The sequence below is a fragment of the Monodon monoceros genome, unplaced genomic scaffold (genome assembly GCF_005190385.1).
Source record: "Monodon monoceros isolate NGI ecotype Baffin Bay Population unplaced genomic scaffold, NGI_Narwhal_1 Super_Scaffold_10, whole genome shotgun sequence".
Classification (NCBI taxonomy): Eukaryota; Metazoa; Chordata; class Mammalia; order Artiodactyla; family Monodontidae; genus Monodon; species Monodon monoceros.
In genome coordinates this window covers 4618290-4636035 of record NW_021703766.1, presented here as the reverse complement: position 1 = coordinate 4636035, position 17746 = coordinate 4618290, and the positions used below count along the sequence as shown (strand labels likewise).

Here is a 17746-nt window from a genome sequence, read left to right as displayed (position 1 = left end):
ATGTGCTACACAGTGAGACAAAACTGCTTGCATCTTGTTTGAACTTTCCACGGCACCATGAAGATACTGCATGGCCCCAACATTAGAAACCACAGCACTGCATCTTCCCTTTAAGAATATTTAACCAAACTCATTTGATATAGTGGCTAAATACAGAATCCCCTACTGGCTGTGTGATCTTCGGCAAGTTGTACCTCAGCTCTTTCGTACCTCACCTTCCTCATCCAAAAAAGAGATACGAATACCTACCTAATAGGATGAGGGTTAAATGAAACATACACACACAGAGCTTGACACACATTCAATAAATGCGGTGGCTACACTAGATCAACCCACACCTGATTAAGTTCTTCCCCCACCCCCGCCCCGCCCCAGGTCGCATCAATGTTAGGAACTTTCAGAGAATTCTTGACCCTCGCACTTGCAAATCCTCAAAATTAAGCACTCCCTGCTGCCACCACGTAAGGTACCTGATCTTAAACTTAACTGTGTTGTTCTACTCAGGGTTCTTTTAACAGCCCTTTAGGTCACTATGCCATTGAATACAAAGCCCAACTGTTAGGAACAGAGGTAGGCTGATGCATTGCAAACATCCTTGTCACGTGATAGTGAAGTCGGAAGCGGGGGGGAAGAGAGACAGCTGCCAGCTCCTGAAAACCCTAGAAACTGCAGGAGGCCTGGGGCATGACAGGAGGTGGCCTGGAAATTGACCAAGGAAGGCTGAGAGCCCCAGAATCCTGGTCTACCGGTTTTCCACACCACTCCAGGTTCTAGTAACTTCCTAAACTAACCCTTCACGTATATAATAAAGCATTCACAATTCCACGGGAAGGTAAATCTTTATTAACACCGAGTGCTATTTTAAAGAGTAACAGCCTGAGCCAATACTGAGACAGAGACACAGAGAGACTAGTTTCCGAGGGCAAACGATGTCAACACTGAGGACGCCACTTAACCCTCTGGTTCCCAAATGTGCCAAGGTTTTAAGTAACTGAGGTTAAAACAAAACAGACTCCTCCGAAGAGCTGTCTCTACTCACTGACTCCCTTTTTCTTCCCACTCTTTCTTGAACCCACTACTTTTCATCCCCACCGCTCCTTTCATCCCCACCACTCGATGAAAATGGATCATGACAAAAGCACCAGTGACCTCCACATCGCCAATGTCTGTGATCAAAATCAGCCTTCATCTTATTCAACCTATCAGGAGAATGAGAGCAAGAAATCAACTCTGTAGTTTCACAAGATTTATGAGACACGTGGTTACACGCACAATTTTCTTACTGAGTTACCAGCTTTTAATGAGTTACTATCACAGGTGTTTAGAGATTAACTTTTTGTAACTTTTAAGTAATTGTTCCTACGGGAAAAAAAATGTGTCTCTCTTTCCAAACAACCAATTTACAAACATATGGAGCAAAACCTCTTCCAAAGGAAGCAGAAGCAACTGCTTTTATTGTTGTTTTCAGGCCACAGACTCTTTCAAAGGTTCTTATTTCCCACATTCTTAATAAGAAACCCCAACTACAGTGGTCCGATTATGACTCTCAAATGAGCTCTGGGAAAGGTAAAACCTAAGGAAGAGTCTTGGTTATGATCTTTCATGAACTTTGCACCAACCAGCATATTTACATACGTCCCGCCAAGGAGAGAATTTTAAAACATCACTGACATGGTTTACTTAGTCTCATCATATAACAATGATCCAACACCTAATCTATAAATATAAGACACTGCTGTACCACATAACACCTTAGATATAAATATGGTATTTTTACATCAAGTTGCTGCTTCTTATTATATGTCAATTAAAGTTCAAGTCACTGTGGCATGAAGTCAAATTTTCGCTAGTCTTAATGACCATAAATGGTCGGGTGGGGAAATGCCAAATATGACAAAATAAAGGTTTCCAAGCCAACTTGGAAGCAAAACAGTTCTACGTAGTAGTATCGTAGAAAGGTCAGTTCTACGTAGTATCACTAGTGTGTAAATTTTCACACCTGAAGTTCCTCCTCTTATGTGATGAAGGCCTGATCTGTAAGTTGAAGAGCTCTGAAGTTAACTTCTGATCTTGAGTCCAAGTCAGATCTGGAAATACTAAGGCAATGTCACTGGCAAAATTGTGGGCATAACATAAAAGCATGCTTTAGGCCTACTCGTGATGGAGTATTATCTCAGGAGAAAGCAATTTCATAAAAGTCCTGATTTCAATTTACCGGTTTCTGCATCAATGTTGCAATATTAAACTGTGAGTTTCAAATTTGCACATACGGTCATATTCGTATAGTGATTTACGACTGTCAAAGCACTACGTATGTGATTCTCAAAAATGTTTGGCTTTACAGGACCTGAACCAGAAAGACTTCACAGTAGGTTTCAGTGCAAACCCGTGTTGTGGTGGGTTGTGCATAATTATCTTCATACCAATAGAAGTGTTCACTGTAACGCATAAATCCATTACGCGAACCAAGAATGAGCTTCTAACTTATTTCAACAGACACAATACGTCATATCACACACACAATATCTGTCCATATTTTAACTACTATTCTATAAATCTTTGATGTTTACACCAATAATGCCACTGGAATGGACTAATATTACATAGCAAAGTGTTTGACAACAAGGTAAAACAAGCTCTAAAGGGCTAAATTTGTTATAAAATGTGTCATAGGCTGAGAAGTCATTACTCATCCACAGTAATTATAAATCAGAGGATGACTGAGGGTCAATTACTACACGTCCAAATCTAGGAATGAATTAATTCCTTAGTAGGTTAAAAAAAACAGAATGTCGTAAGTAATATTATACTTGGCAAATCTATAGCACAAAATTGGGCAGCCTTGTTTAGTATGAAAAGGAAAAATCTAGAATTTTAATACCCTTAAGATTCCACATTAAGCCATCCTGACGAGAAATCTTTCTTAAAGTAACTTACCCATACATAAAGTTGCCTAGATGCACACAACATACACACGTATATGGTTCTCTAACGAAGTATCAGCTGAAGAGCAGCATTTCATACACAGAGAGCCGAACAACTAGAGTTACACAATATAATACAGAGTTCCACTAATTATACCAGCAATCTGACCTCGAGAATAACACTGTGAAATAGTTTTTCCTGATGAACATTTGAAAACCAATACTATAATTCATCTACTGAAATAACTGCCCTTAAGAAACAACACGCGAAACTGTAAGAGCTGACAAGTCACATCATATTTCAATATCAGACTGCGAGTAGCTCTTAGAACAACATAAATCACACAGCTTTCGAACAGCTTAAAAAAAAAAAAAAGCATCAAAATTTAGGTTGCCTCATGGTTCTTGTGTGGTGGTCGTTGTGTACTCTGTGCCTTCCAAGCGGCCCTTGAGGCTTTTCCACAGCATTCTTAAAAGTGTTATGTTTATTTTGCAAACGATGAGTCAACAGTATGCTAAATGATCGGTAGAAAGAAAATGCAGAAGATAAATTACATGTGTTCTTCCAAATGCAGAATGCTGCAGGTTCCCCGAGTTGGCAACACTTCCCAACCATCAGCCAGCTTCACGCTTTGCAGGATAAGGCCTCCTTACGTAGGGAACGATTGAGAATATTTGCTCCCCACACCCAGAGCCATTCAGGCATATACTGCGCAAAAAGAAACTAAAAATGAAAGAGAAAAAGACCGTAAGGTTAGAACCCAAAGTCATCGACAACAGGACGCACAGATCAGCAATCGTTTAAACCAACAAACATCACCAATCCCATTAAATACAAAAAAGGGAAAAACCTTAGGTGCTACTGCACTGAGCACCTACTTTTGTATAAGACCCTATGCTAGACTCTCTGGGGAACAGAAATGTGATCACCGCCCACCCGCCCCCTTTCTCTAATGAGGCGGGACAGACCTACACGCAGTGATACGATTTCATCTTTACTTAACGTGACATGAATAGTATGGAATGTGGATAAGAATTACAGATCAGCCCAGGAATAAAAGGCAGGTGAAAGAGAAAACTGCGTACGTGCTTAGTACTGTGTGAGAAAACTGGGGACTGAGGGGCAGAGTGGTGCTAAGTTAAACAAAAGCACTGAGTCAAAAACACCAGGACCCTGAGAGAGTGTCTTGAGGTGTGACGTGGAAGCCTCGGGGATACAGGGAGGATGTCCGCTGATGCTGCTCTGCTCCAGGGGGTCTCCAGGGCCACGTCCCCCCAGGGGACATTCGGCAAGGTCCAGAAACAGTATTAGCTGTCACAAGTGGGGTGGTGGTGCTACCGGCATCTCGTGGGCAGAGGTCCAGGACGCTGTGAGCATCGTACAGCGCACAGGAAGGTCCCACAACAAGGAACGAGCCAACCTCTACACCACTAGTGCCCAGGTGGAGAAGCCCTGCGCAACACTGACGGATCTGTCCGAGACTGAGCGGAAGTTTAACACCTTGTGTGTGAAGGAGGGGAGATGGACGGGCCCCTGGCAGGTGCTGATGTTCTAGCCTTGACCAGAGGTGTAGTAATACAGGTCACTCCACATTCTCCTTAAGAAACAGACCCAGGTCACTCTGCTATTCCAGGAACCACAGTGAACAAGGAGGGGGGTCCCAGCACGATGAACTGTGGGGTGAGGGTCCCAGAGGTGCAGCTGTTCCCAGCAGGTTCCACAGAAGCTTCAGCTTAGCCACCTTGGAGACAGGGCTCCCGTGTTTGGCCTGGAGCCGTAAGTAACTACCTGTGAAAATGACCAAGGTCTCTTTGGACCTCTTTAAAGAGTCAGGATTTCATGGAAAAAAATACCCAAATACTCCTCCTTGGGGCCACTGTCCTAAAGCAAAAGGCTCTAAAATCCAAGGAGATGAAAGAAGGCAATATATGGTCCCTTAGGAGGACTCTGTAAGGAGGGTCACATTGAAACATGGGGGCCCCTGACACAGGCTAGGTAATCGGATCCCCCTCCAAAGGGCATTTTATTTTCAGTATTTATTGAGTGGAGATTGAAGCAGCATCTAGAAATCTGTTTGTTTTAAATCTCCTCTCATGACCACTTGTCCACTACAGGGGGGACCAGCATCAAGATGGATTCTGCCCGTTTCCTAAGGACGGGCAGGCGGAGACTCATTGGCTTGTCCCGGGGAGGTTTCAGCACACTGGGCAGTGGGAGGGAAAGAGCTAATGGAAGAGGAGAGAATTTCATCCTCTGGGTACTGACGGATCACCTCCGGAGGCTGACTCATCGGCCTGTTGAGATAACAGCAGTAACAGGAAAGGGATGCCAAGTCTCCAGGCACCGGGAACTGCAGAAGAGCCGGGGTGGTGGGGGTTGGGTTCTGCAAGGCTCTGGGCGCCTTCGGGGATCCTGACCCGTGTGTCCAGGCCCGCTCCTGACCAATGTGACACAGAGTAGCCCCCCCGGGGACCCGGCTCAGTAGGACTTGGGAACAACGAGCTGAGGGGAGGACGTCCACAGCGAGGGTACACATCCAGCTTGTCGGAAAAGTGCACAGCGCTGAAAACACAAATGCCATGCGTTCCCCAGAGACTGAGACAGGCGGGACTTAAAAAGGTAAGAAACAAACGGGAATGGAGAAGATGGAAAGGAACTCAAAGAACGTGAACTGGATCCTTAAACCGGAGCACTCTAAGGTTTGAGAATCAGAACCCACAATCCTCATCTTTCAGCGTCATGCTTCAATCAGATTCCCAAGCGTCATTTTAAAAAGGTTTGGGATGCATTAACCTAATTACGAGAGCCGAGCGCACACTGTTACCTGGATGGAATGGGACCAGTATCCTGTGGTCCTTTTTGAAATGCCAAGGGTAGAAACAGCATGATGTGCGTACACTTGGGGCGAAGGCACCAACCACGGGCACTTGTGCAGAAAGCTGCCAGGGGTGGACACGTTGGTAGCTACGTAGAACGGGATTAGACTCTGTACGAAAATTCCTTTGGAAGCATATTCATACTGCAATGCTCTGCTGAAGTGGTCTAAGTAAGCCTGTTGAAACAGGAGGGGAAAAGACCTAATTTTTCAGGAACTCAGAAGAAATTCAGGAGAAAAAGAAAGACTTAATGGTCATTTCAGGGAAAAAAATACAGCACAAGCAAACACGAGCTGCTGACAAAGAGCTCAACAAACTGGACCAAGCCATCGTGATAAACACTGTCCTGCATGGTGATTTCACTTTCCAACCGGGGACGCGTTACCTTAGACGCGGAAAACGCCGCCAGCTGGGGGGTTGGCTTGCAGCAGGAGCCGGAGGAGATGGTGACGATGGCCCCTTTCTTCCTCTCCACCATCCCGGGTAACACGATATGCACCATCAGACTGGCGGCGGCAACGTTCACGTTGACGATGTCCCAGAGCGTGTCCTCCGAGACCTGCGTGAAGTACTGCGGGTAGGGGTAGAACACGCCCACGTTGTTCACCAGGATGCCAACGTCTCTGTCCTTCAGGGCTTCCCGAATCAGGCCGTAGATCTCGCGGCCATTGCTGAAGTCCGCGACAATGACGTCAGTCTCCACTTTGTAGGCGTCACCTATGTCTTTAGCGACCGTCTGCAGCTTCTCTTGGTTCCGACTGATCAGGACGATGTTGAGCCCACGGCTGGCCAACTCCTCTGCGTAGGCCCTTCCAATCCCATCTGTTGCGCCTACAGTACAAGCGGGGACAAGAGAGCAAACTCGTTTCTCAGTGTGACCTTTAAAATGGACGTTAAATACACTGTGTCCGGGTTTAATCAGAGAAGGATTCACACTAGAAATAAACCGAGTTCTGTAAGTGATCAGTCAAGCACAAGGTCAAATCCATGACACAAGCTAGTCAAATACTCGCCCAGACACTCTGACAGGCAGAGGAAGAGCTGTTTTACATTCACCAAGTTGACTGTGAGACACAGTGGGAAACTGTTTTCAAACTCTCATCTGGCTTGAATGAGTGCCAGGGGGTACTTTCCTGGGAAACAATGGTAAATTAAGATGAAATTTAAAATAAGGGAAGTGTTTCTGAAAGTGGTACCAGTTTGTAAGGACACTTTGAAAACAGAGAGCAAGAAGGAAAAGCAAAGGCTAGGAAGGTGGGGCTGGAGCTGGACTGGGAACAGGAGGGGCAGAATGAGAAGCACAGAAATCACAGGGAAATTCTTCCAGGACGAGGGCGGTAAGAAATGCGCACATAATCATAACAGAGTAGTTTTATTTTTTTATCCCATGAAAACATTACATCAAATTCAGTAACTCCAGGAATGATGCATCCAACTTAAAACACAGATTAAACAGGAAAGATGATTTCATTTTTAGATTAGGCAAGAACTGAAAACTCATCTCTCACCACTCACGACTGCCCATCTTCCATACTGCTTGATCAGGTCTGCTCTGCTCACCAGGCGCGGGATGAAATGCAGCCTGATGAGGCTGTAGAAGTCACAGACGACGGTGATGCTTTTTCTGGCCGTGTACCAGGCTCCAACCAAGGCGAGGGCTTCCATGTAGCAGTTGCAGGACCTGGCGATTTCCCTGTACAAGAGGTAGAAGCTGTCGACGGCAGCCATGGCAGCCTGCAAGGGAGGGCAGCGAGAGAGAGAGGTGGCCTTTGCTTAGTAAGTTAAAGGAACACGCACAGTGCGCGGGAAGAAAGGAATCTGAGGACATCAGAGCTTAACAATTTTGCATTCAATAACAGTAACCGTTCATATGCACATAGCCCATGGATCCAGACAATTTATGACCTCATTATTTAACATCTGTAGCTTATAAAGTTCTTTCCTTCCAAGAAGATTAGTCAACATAGTTATCAAGAGTTACCAAATTCCTACTAAAATCCAGGCACTGCGGCGCTAAATGTTGTGGCTACGGAGATAAACACAACATGCCCTATGCCAGAAAAAGCTCCTGGTCCAGCACAGCGACAGACACAGAGCTTTTAATTCACGTAACAGCTGAGAGGTATGTTTCTTTCTTTTACTGAATTTATATGTATTCAAAACCCGCAAGCGCAGAGGGCCTACTATCCCTGGAGAGACAGAGTAGAAGAAACAGAGGCAATGTTAAGACAGGGCCTTGGCCTCAAAGACCTTACAACCCATTTGTGACAAAACTAAGCTCTAATAAACTTTAACATCAAATAAACATAAATTAGATTATGTATGAATAATATTCATAAATGTATATTTAAAAAGAGATACCCCCCAAACTTGAAGAAATGGTTTTCTCAAACGATAGTGCATAAGCACGCTCCATCGTGCTGATGTCACTGGCACACCATTACCTTTCCCTGGCCCCTTAACGTTTGGGGAAAGAAAAGTCCAATTCAATTCTTGTAAGTATTGACACAGCAAGCATCGCGATGCACCTATTATGTGCCACGTACCATGACCGACGCTAAGGACTCAAAGATGAAGTAAATAACTACCTAGAAGAAGAGACGAACATTTAACAAAACAACTTTAAATGCCATACGAACTGGTGTATGTATGCCTGTGCTCAGAAAGGCAGAGAAAGGCCGGGCACGACCAAGGCTGAACTTCATCCTGGACTAGACCCAGGAAGCCACTGAGGCCTGAGCCAACTGTGTGCTATCAAGTGAGGGTCAAACATCAAAAAGCTCAGAACAGACCACAATTAAATTACAGGGAGCTCCGATATGCACAAACACAAGGATACAGCATTCATTGTATACTAATAAAAGAAAACAGATTTAAGCCAAACAAACATTTATATAAAACTTCTGGAAGTGGCCCCTTTCATAGAAACTGCATTAGAATAGGAAAAAAATAAAGCCTGAAACTAAGAAAAATCCCCGACAATAGCAGCAAAAGTTGGCATAAGCTTAAGGAAGAATAAGTGAATTCCTTCCCACTCCACCGCAATGCAAAGAGGAGAAAACAAATTAACCTCTGGAATGGAACACAAAGTAAGAATGATACCACACTGTGGTAACAGGCACATAAAATAACGAAAAAACTACTGACTATAAATAGGTATATAGCGATATATATCTGTGTGTTGAGTATACACCTGAGTCTGCAGTCCAAATTACAAACCAACAAAACATACAAAAGAAATACGACAGAAAACTGAAAGAAATAGGCAGTGGGATTCCTAAATGCCTCACAATGAGGATATAACCCCTCAAACGTTAAAATTTCCACTCCTACCGTAACTCTAAGTGGGTGTGGCATTAAGTAAGTTAAAGAAACGTCCTTCTCAAATAGCATTACAGGAAATGACTGAAGGGGCCACCTTATTTCCAGTAAGTAAAGTGCTGTACACTTTGGGGTTCTGTTCAGAGAAACTTACCTCCTACGACAAGGATGCCAAGGTTGGTCAAGAAAAGAAAACATTATAAACTTTATTAAGCACACAAACCAATTACTTAATAAGATAAAAACAATTACATGCTCCTCTGGAGTAATGCTTCTTCATGGACCACACTGGCTGAGATTCCCTAAAACGTGAACTATCAAGATCAATGCAGTCCGGGCTGAAGATGCTTTTCTTTTTCTGGTCCGTCCGCCCCACTAAGGCCGTACGCTCCGGGCACTGCTCCAAATCCTCTGAAAGACGCTCACAGTCACGGTCATCCACCTTAAACGTGTTCACCCCTTTTCTGCTGTGCATGAGCGCCTCTCAAAGCTTCCGGATGCTAGCGAAGAGGTAGTGACGTGTCACCCCCTCCAAGGGTCCCCGCTGCTGCAGCATCTCAACACACAGCCCCATCCTGAGGAGGCAGGCGCCGGCTGGAGAGGCCCCTGCCGGGCACTGAGCACTCTCACACTGCCTGCCTTCCCCGAATGGCGCTAATTCGATTCCCAGAGAAACAGCCAAAACATTAGCTTCTTACAAGGAAGAACTTTATAAAAACTGAGAATCCAAACCCAACCACCCTAAGTTAGGAGTTCCTGAGATAATTTTTTAAGGTGGACACGTGCCTTTTGTCATAATTAATCAAATACTAGGCCATGAAGAAAGCAAATGTGAAACATAATACTCGTATGCACCAGTAATTTTCAAACAAAATGTGATAAAATTCGAAATAACAAAACTATGACCAAAAAACTAGATACTTGGAACATTAAATCTATTCTTCAAAATAACAGGTGGGCATACATCTAAAATGTTAAAACAGTGTTTTCAATGAAAACTCGAAAACCACATATCAAGGACTAATGGATCGTAGCCAAAGAAATACTTGTGGGAAAATGAATTGCAGGAGTGTCTGTAATAGGGTTCCAGCTAAAAAGGTCAGGTATGCCTCAGGGAATGACTCACCCCAAGGGGAAGCTGCGTAAAGGGAACTTCGACCCTCTCAAACACCATTTTTTTCAAGAATTGAACGTCTCAGAAGGAAAAAGTTCAGCAAAAGAAGCCTGACTGTGACAGAGTTCCCCGATTTTTCTGCTCAAGTCATTAAGTACCCGTGGTTTCCTCTTACCTCCTCTGCCAGCCCTGGGCCTTCAGGAATACACTGCTCTGTCTTCTCTTCAGGACAAGCTGTGAACAAAAACCAGCAGGAAACAAATGCCTCTCCTTCACAGCTCAGCTGGGATAAATTTATATAAAACTACGACCAAAGCGTTTTAAAAGTTAAGGAAACGGAACAACTCTCGTGCCGTGATTCCCTGCACAGGCAGCGACGCATCCCCTGGTCTGGGAAGAAGGCAGGCGCCGCCAGTGCCCGTCTGGTGGAAGGCTGGGCTGGGAGGCATCCCGTCTCCTGCACCTTGTTCCTTAAGGAACACTTCGTCACACAGGACAAAATCTGTCCAGACCGCTTGGAGGCAGACCCAGGACGGCAAGCACACGCCCTGCCCCCGACCTGTCCCGGGCCTCATCCTCCTCTCTGCAAACCACTGTGCTCGCTCCAGCCACAGAGAACTAGACCCTCCGCTCGGCCGCAGCACCTGTTCCACACTCCCGGCAGATCCCGGCTGCCCACCTGAGCACGTGGGTCCTGGGCTGCCGGCAACGGCAGGGAGGGATGGCCCCTTCCAGCCTGCCTGGGGCCGGGGGCTTACGGATGAGGAGACGGAAGGAAACGCCAGTGCCACCTCTCCCCTCTCCCTCCGCCCTAGACACCGCCTGGTGCCTGTTTCGGTTTTGAAACCCCCCACCCAAGGCTGCGTTCCCTGGGGGGCCGCATCTCCCCACACACCCCTCCAGCACCTCACACAACCCCTGGCGCGGACGGACAGGAGCGCCCAGACCAGCTGCTGCATGAAATCGCACCACCCAGCCTAGCTCAGCTCAGTCCCATCCCGCGGGGAGGGGACCACCAAACCAACACCTGCGATCCTTTACAAAAAGAAACCCCTCGTGGGCAAGGCCCCCGGGGCCGTCCTGCGCAGGCCCAGCAGGAGCTGTACAGGCATCGGAGGGGAGCAGAGACCAGCAGTGCCAGGGCCTCCAACCCCGCTTCTCAACTCCACCCACTGGATCCCCCGCACCACCAGTCAGGGGGGACTGTCACGGTATTTTAAATTGCAATTCCGTCACAGACAGCTACCTTACACGTTGATTATCATTGCTGGATTTTTTTTTTTAATCGCGGATCATCAGCGGGCTGACGGCATTCTAGGTCTGAGATGCATCTCATCGTTCCCCAGAGGCAGCTCAACGTGGACAGACCTGACTCACGCCAACCAAACTCACAAAAGACTGATAAATTCAAAAGCCAATTTACTTATGAATAATAAATGATGCAGCCAAGAAGTCTAAACACGCACGGTCACTAGGCTGTAGGAAAGTCTACAAACTACTAGAACAGCAATGAAGAAAGCAGTAAGTGTCGGACGCCGAGGACCCGTGCTGGGTCTCTCAACAGAGCGATTCCCCACGGAGGAGGGCAGGGGCGAGACGTGCCCAGGCACAGCCCAGCCTGCCGAGAAATGGCGACAACAGCAACGAGCTCACAGCGCGGGATGCACACCCAGGGGTGGAAACAGGGCCGGGAGGGGAGCCCAGTCTGTGAGATGCCTTTACGCCACACAGAAACGTTGGGCCAAAGGCAGGAGCTCATCAGGTTTAGCGCAGAAGGCAGCTGGCGGCGGTGGAGGGGCAGTGGCCTTGCGGGCAGGAAGTCAGGCGGCCTGGGCCCTGGTCCATCCAGACGGGGACGAAGCAAAGCTAGACGGAGAGCACGCAGCTTTGTGACCGACTCCCTGCCACTCCTCAGACACGCCAGACATTTTCACCCACTTGCCCGCACCTCGATGGATCATAAATGGCAAAGGATTGGGAATTCTACATGCCCGACATCCTCTTAATCCTCTCCCCATCCGTAAGTAGCTGATGGAAAATAATGTCTTTCTAATGGAAGAAGAAATCAGGACTCCCCCCCAAAGCCATTCAGTTCTAGGAAAGCTCATGGAAGCAGTTTTAAAGGGGTTTACTACACATTTAGGTCGAGAAGGCTACCAAGGTACGCACAGATAGCAGGCTGCTTTTCACTTGCTTTGGGGGTTTGACTAGTTCATTGTTCTGTGGATAGGTACTAGTCTAAAACCTAGAGAAATCCATCACTTAGAAAGCAACACTGAAACACAGTAAAATCCTGGTCCCTGTACACCCTACCTGTACAAGTTATTATAAAGCTTTGTTTTCTTGCCTCTACGGAAACTAAGACATCAGTGAACAACAGAGGCAAACAGTCAGAACTGTCCCCGAAATAGGAAACGCAGTGCAATTCCCTACTGTCTTCTAGGCATTTTCTACTTCTCCAGGGCAATACTCATCAGGGCTAAGGGATCCTCAGGTAAACTACGGAATCTGAGTGATTATGACGTGTCAGGGTAGACGCACCCTTGGCAGAAATGGCACCACTCTGGCCAGTGACGCTGATACAGGGGAGGCTCTGCACGTGCCGGAGTAGGGGGCATATGGGGTCTCCGTACCTTCCTATCGATTTTATTATAAACCCAAAACTGCTCCAAAAGAGCCTTAAAAAACCCCTTTGAGGTAACATCACAACTATGAAGGCATCATGGGAAAACTATGGTCGAGACTCCAGGAGCAAAGTCACGTCTTCAAAGCGCGGCTGCTGTGCCTGTAACATTATCCTGACCTACAGTTTAGCTGACTCAACTTCACCGTGAAAAAGGCGATCAGACCTAATACAAAACCCTTCGGGAATCAAAGAGCTCTGGGAGCAGTGTCTTGGCTGAAACACAGGCATCCCCAGGCTATCCAAATGAATGCTACCTGGGGGTGATGCTACAAGAACATAAGACAGATTGTCCAAAATGTTTTCAAAGAAAATAAAGCAAGTATGATGGAAAAAAGACAATTAAAACACCACCAAACAAAAGGTAGTGGGGTCGGTAGATAATGGCCCTCCAATATGCCCACACCCTAATCCTCAAACCTCGTAAACATGTCACCTCGTGTAGCAACGGGACTTTGAAGATTAAGGATCTTGAGATGGGGAGAAGATCCTGCATTATCCAGGTGGGTCCAACGTGATCACACGTGCCCTTATTAGATGGAGGCAGAAGGGTCAGAGTCAGAGGAGGAGTTGTGACCAAGAAGCAGAGGTCAGAGAGCGCGAGGGAGATTTAAAGACCAGAGGCTGCTGGACTGAAGATGCAGAGAGGGGTCACGGGTCAAGGAAGGCAGGCACCTCCAGAATCTGGCAAAGGCCAGGATACGGACTCTCCCCAGAGCCTCCCCGAGCGACACAACCGTGCTGACACCCTGGCTTTAGTCCAGTGGGACTGACTTGAGGCTTCTGACCTCCAGAACTGTAAGAGAATAACTATGCCTTGTTTTAAGGCACTGAGCTTGTAGCACTTTGTTACAGCAGTCACAGGATATTAAGATGGAGGGACGGACAGACTGCCAGTCTAGTTTTTAAGACAGTATAGAGACAAGTTGCAAATCCTGAAACATCCCTCAAACCAAAACCTTCCAGTGTATTCAGGAAGCAGAAAGTATCCTCAGAGGCTCCTCAGATCTTTGACTGGCTGAGGCCGTCCTCACCACCCTCGTCAACGGCCGGCACTTTCCAGTAAGGCTGCAGGGTTAGGACTTTAAACTTTTTTTTAACAGAAATCTCACTTCACTCAGACCCTTGCTCTCAGCACTCCCATCCTGTCTCTCCTCGCAAGACCAGCTCAAGTCCCATCCCCTCTCCCCAGCTCAGTCCCAGGACTCGCGGACAAGCACCACGACACGCCAGCCCTGGGGATGGACCCCTGGACGGGAGGCCCACGTCCCTCTTCCTTTCCCTTCCCAGGTCTCCACACCCACCAGCATGAGTTCCCCTCCGTCTCTCTCCCCCACGTGACACTTAAACACTTAAACAGAATGCGGAGCAGTGCATTAACTGGACTCTATCTTGGTTCCTCAACTAGAACACAGGCCTCTCGAGGGCAGGAAATATATCTAATTTTTCTGTAATTTAAGAAAACTGGAAAATGTACACAAAAGTTGTAAAACTTATTATGCACAGTTCAAAGAGTAATGAACAAAACACCCGCACAGACACCCTACTTCACAAATCAAAGCAGTCTTAGAAGCCCCGATGCTTCCTCCCTGGTCACATCCCCTTCTGCCACCGGGGGTGGGGGGCGGTAACCAATCTCCTAAATTCTGATGTAATATTCCCTTGCTTTTTTTTTTTTTTTTTTTTAAATAGTTGTACTATTACCGCAGCGTGGATTCTGAAATATCCCGTTTTCCCTGGTTCTGACCTTTACATAAAGGAATCAAACCCCTTCGGTATGCTTTGGTGCCTTCTTTCACTCAGCGTTGTCTTTGAGACTCACCCACGCCTCCGTAGCTGTAGGCCATATACTCTCACTGCCACGCTACCTCACGGTACAGACACACAATGCATATAACCATTCTACTGCTGATGGGTTGTTCTCGTTGGTTTTCACTTTACAATTATGAACGGCGCTGCCGTGAACCTTCTCGTGCATGTCTCCTAGGCACGTGTACAAGAGTTCCTCAAAGGGATAGGCCTATGAGTCGAACTGCTGGGCCACAGGGCATCCAGGCCTACAGCGAGATGTTGCCAAAGCGGCTGCACCAATTTACACGCCCACCAGCAGCAAGTGTGAGCGCCTGCTGTCTCCTCTCGATGGCTGGCAAGGTCCACCAGTTCGCTTCCTGCCAAAGGCTGGCTGTGAAACGGGGCCTCACCATGGTTTTCACTGGCATTTCCTGACTACTAATGAGGCTGACTGGCACTCTTTTGATGTTTACGTGCTGTCTGTGTTTGCTCATCTATGGAATGCCTGTTCCTAGCTTTTGACGTGTTGTCTTCTTTCTCTCAGTTACATGAGTTCTCTCCATATTGCAGACACTAGCTCTCTGTGCGCTTCGCCTCGTTACAGTGCCTTTGATGAACTGAATGGCTTAATATTAATGTAGTCAAATTTATCTATCTTTTCCCTGCATGGCTTGTGCTTGTCATGTTTTATTTCAGAAATCCCATCCTAGTCCCAAGTCATAAAGATATTTTCCCATATTATTTTCCAAAATTTTTTTTACAGTTTTGTTTTTCAGATTTAATTCTTTAATCCTCCCACAGCCTTGTGATGGTGTGAGGCTGGGGTCACATCCATCTTTACTAGTCCTCCTCAGCACCTGGCATGGTGCTAGGCATATGACATGTATTTAATAAACAGAAGCAAATAATGCTTTGTGTTCAAAGTTCAAACTTCCCTCTCGGGGAGAGAAAACTTGAGAAGCTTCTCAAACTTTGCATCAGCACTGTGACGAAGTCATTATTGGTGTATCACGACTTTCTGGAATTTCCTTACCTTCCTTTGCCAAGTTTCAGTATACCACTACCACGAACTGCATGGAAAGAGCAGAACACGGGAGTTCTCATCCAAGATCCGATAACCCTCAGTTTCAGGTCTCCCGTTGTGCAGTGGGAATTAAAATAATAATAGCATCTTCTCCTAGATATAGACCCAAGATAACCGAAGACTTAGGCTCACACAAAAACTTGTACAGCTGTGTTCATAGCAGCATTATTCACTAGCGAAAAAGCGGAAACAACCCAAATGTCCAACAACAGAGGAATGGATAAACAAAATGTGGTCTATACACATGATGGAATATTATTCAGCAATAAAAAGAATGAAGTATGGATACATGCTATGCCATGGACAAACCTTGAGAACAGTATGCTGAGCAAAAGAAGCCAGACAAAAGGCGACACATCATGGGATTCTACGTATATGAAATGTCCAGAAAAGGCAAATCGAGAGCAGAAAGTAGATTAGGGCTGCCACAGGGGGAGTGGGAAATGGCGAGCGACTGCTAATCGGGTGGGATTTCTTTGGGGGATGATAAGAATGTTCTGGAATTAAATAGTGGTGAGGACTGTACACCATGAATATGCTGCTATGAGCAGTACATGTATAAATGGCTAAAATGGTGAATTTTATGTTATGTGAATTTTATCTCAAAAAGAAAAAATCTGCTAAAAAAAATACCAATTTGTTGAACTCTATGCCCCTGGAACATTACTGTAGTGATTATAACCACAGACTCTGAATATAGACATCCTGGATTCGAATCCACGCTCCCCATATAAGAGCTGTGTGTCTTGGGTGAAGGTGACATTACTTCACCTGAGCTTTCCTTACATCACCTGTAAACACGGGGCTAACAGTTCATGCCTAAGATTATAATGAGAATTAAAGTAGATCATATGTAAAAAGCACTCAGAACAGAGCCCAGAACATAACTGCTCCATAAACCTTGGCTATTAGCCACTATAATTCAGTGTTCAACGTTAGCTCTTGTCTATTTGTAGTGCTCAGGGTTAAAACTGAGAGCTGGCTTTATGCAAAAGACTCCGCTAAGTGCTTTATTCCCATCATCGTACTTGCCCTCTCATCAACTTTACGAGGCAGAGTTTTAATCGTTCCCAGTTTACAGACGGGGAAACTGAGGCTTGCCGAGGTAAAGTGAAGAATTGGGCTGTGGGAATTCAGATCAAGGTCTACCAAAGTCCTGAGCCCTGGCTGGCGACACCCACTGTGAGACCCCCGGGCAGGCATCTTGCTAGCATCACCGAGAGGGCCGCTGAGTTTGGCTTCAAGCGCCGGTCTGTGTCTGGGCTGCACGTTCATTTGGAACAGCGACAGCCTCACTGGTCTCCAGAACCCTTCCCCTCCAGCACCGGGCAGGGCCGAACAAATGACCGCCGCTGGGGAACTGGTGGGGCCCTTTCTCCAAGAGCTCCCTTATTCTGAATTACTTCTACTTCAGAACAAAGACGACGACAACAAATCCCACTCAGACCAAGTCCTTTGGAAACGACAATAAAGAAGCACAAAGGGGTGATCTTCAGAGCCTCGTGCGGAGCACCTGGGTCAGGTCTGGGAAAGAGTGGGACCCGCGCTAGGGGTGGCTGGGGCCCCAGGTCGGCCGGGTCCTGGGGGAGGGGCGGGCCCAGAAAAGGGAGTCCTGTGTGGGTGCAACGCCGGGATAGAGCTGTGGAAGGGGCGCTCTTGGGGGACACTCTGGAAGGAGGGAATCTGTGGGCGGGGTCCGAGGGAAGGGAGGGTCGAAAGGGTCCGGGAGGCCTGAGTGTCTAGGCGCTGAGGGCACTAGTCCAGGGGGGCGTGGTGGGGCGCAGAAGGAGGCGCCGGGCCGAAGTCCCAGTGGGCGCCGAGGGAGACCAGGAGGGTCTGGGGCCCAGGGCCTGGCGTGGGGGGCGCGGTACCTGCAGAGGCGACGCAGTCTCGGAGCCGGTCCCACCAAAGACGCTCGGCCACCACCCCGTCGCCGCCGCCGCAGCTACAAC

The 17746-nt window shown here is 47.0% G+C and overlaps 1 protein-coding gene across 2 annotated transcripts; it reads right to left on the bottom strand.

Annotated features, from left to right (window-relative positions):
- Positions 1-827: 827 nt before the first annotated feature.
- Positions 828-17716, bottom strand: HSDL1 (hydroxysteroid dehydrogenase like 1). Of its 2 annotated transcripts, XM_029213505.1 has the most exons (6): positions 17666-17707; positions 10412-10470; positions 7310-7535; positions 6187-6632; positions 5750-5977; positions 828-3648 (listed from the first exon to the last, which is right to left on the bottom strand). In XM_029213505.1, exons 3-6 carry the CDS (start codon positions 7527-7529, stop codon positions 3550-3552), a joined length of 993 nt encoding a protein of 330 aa, XP_029069338.1. In that variant the 5' UTR covers positions 7530-7535; positions 10412-10470; positions 17666-17707; the 3' UTR covers positions 828-3549. The 2 variants fall into 2 exon arrangements, with proteins under 2 accessions (XP_029069338.1, XP_029069339.1); XM_029213506.1 differs by lacking the exon at positions 10412-10470 and having other exon boundaries at positions 17666-17716.
- Positions 17717-17746: the final 30 nt, after the last annotated feature.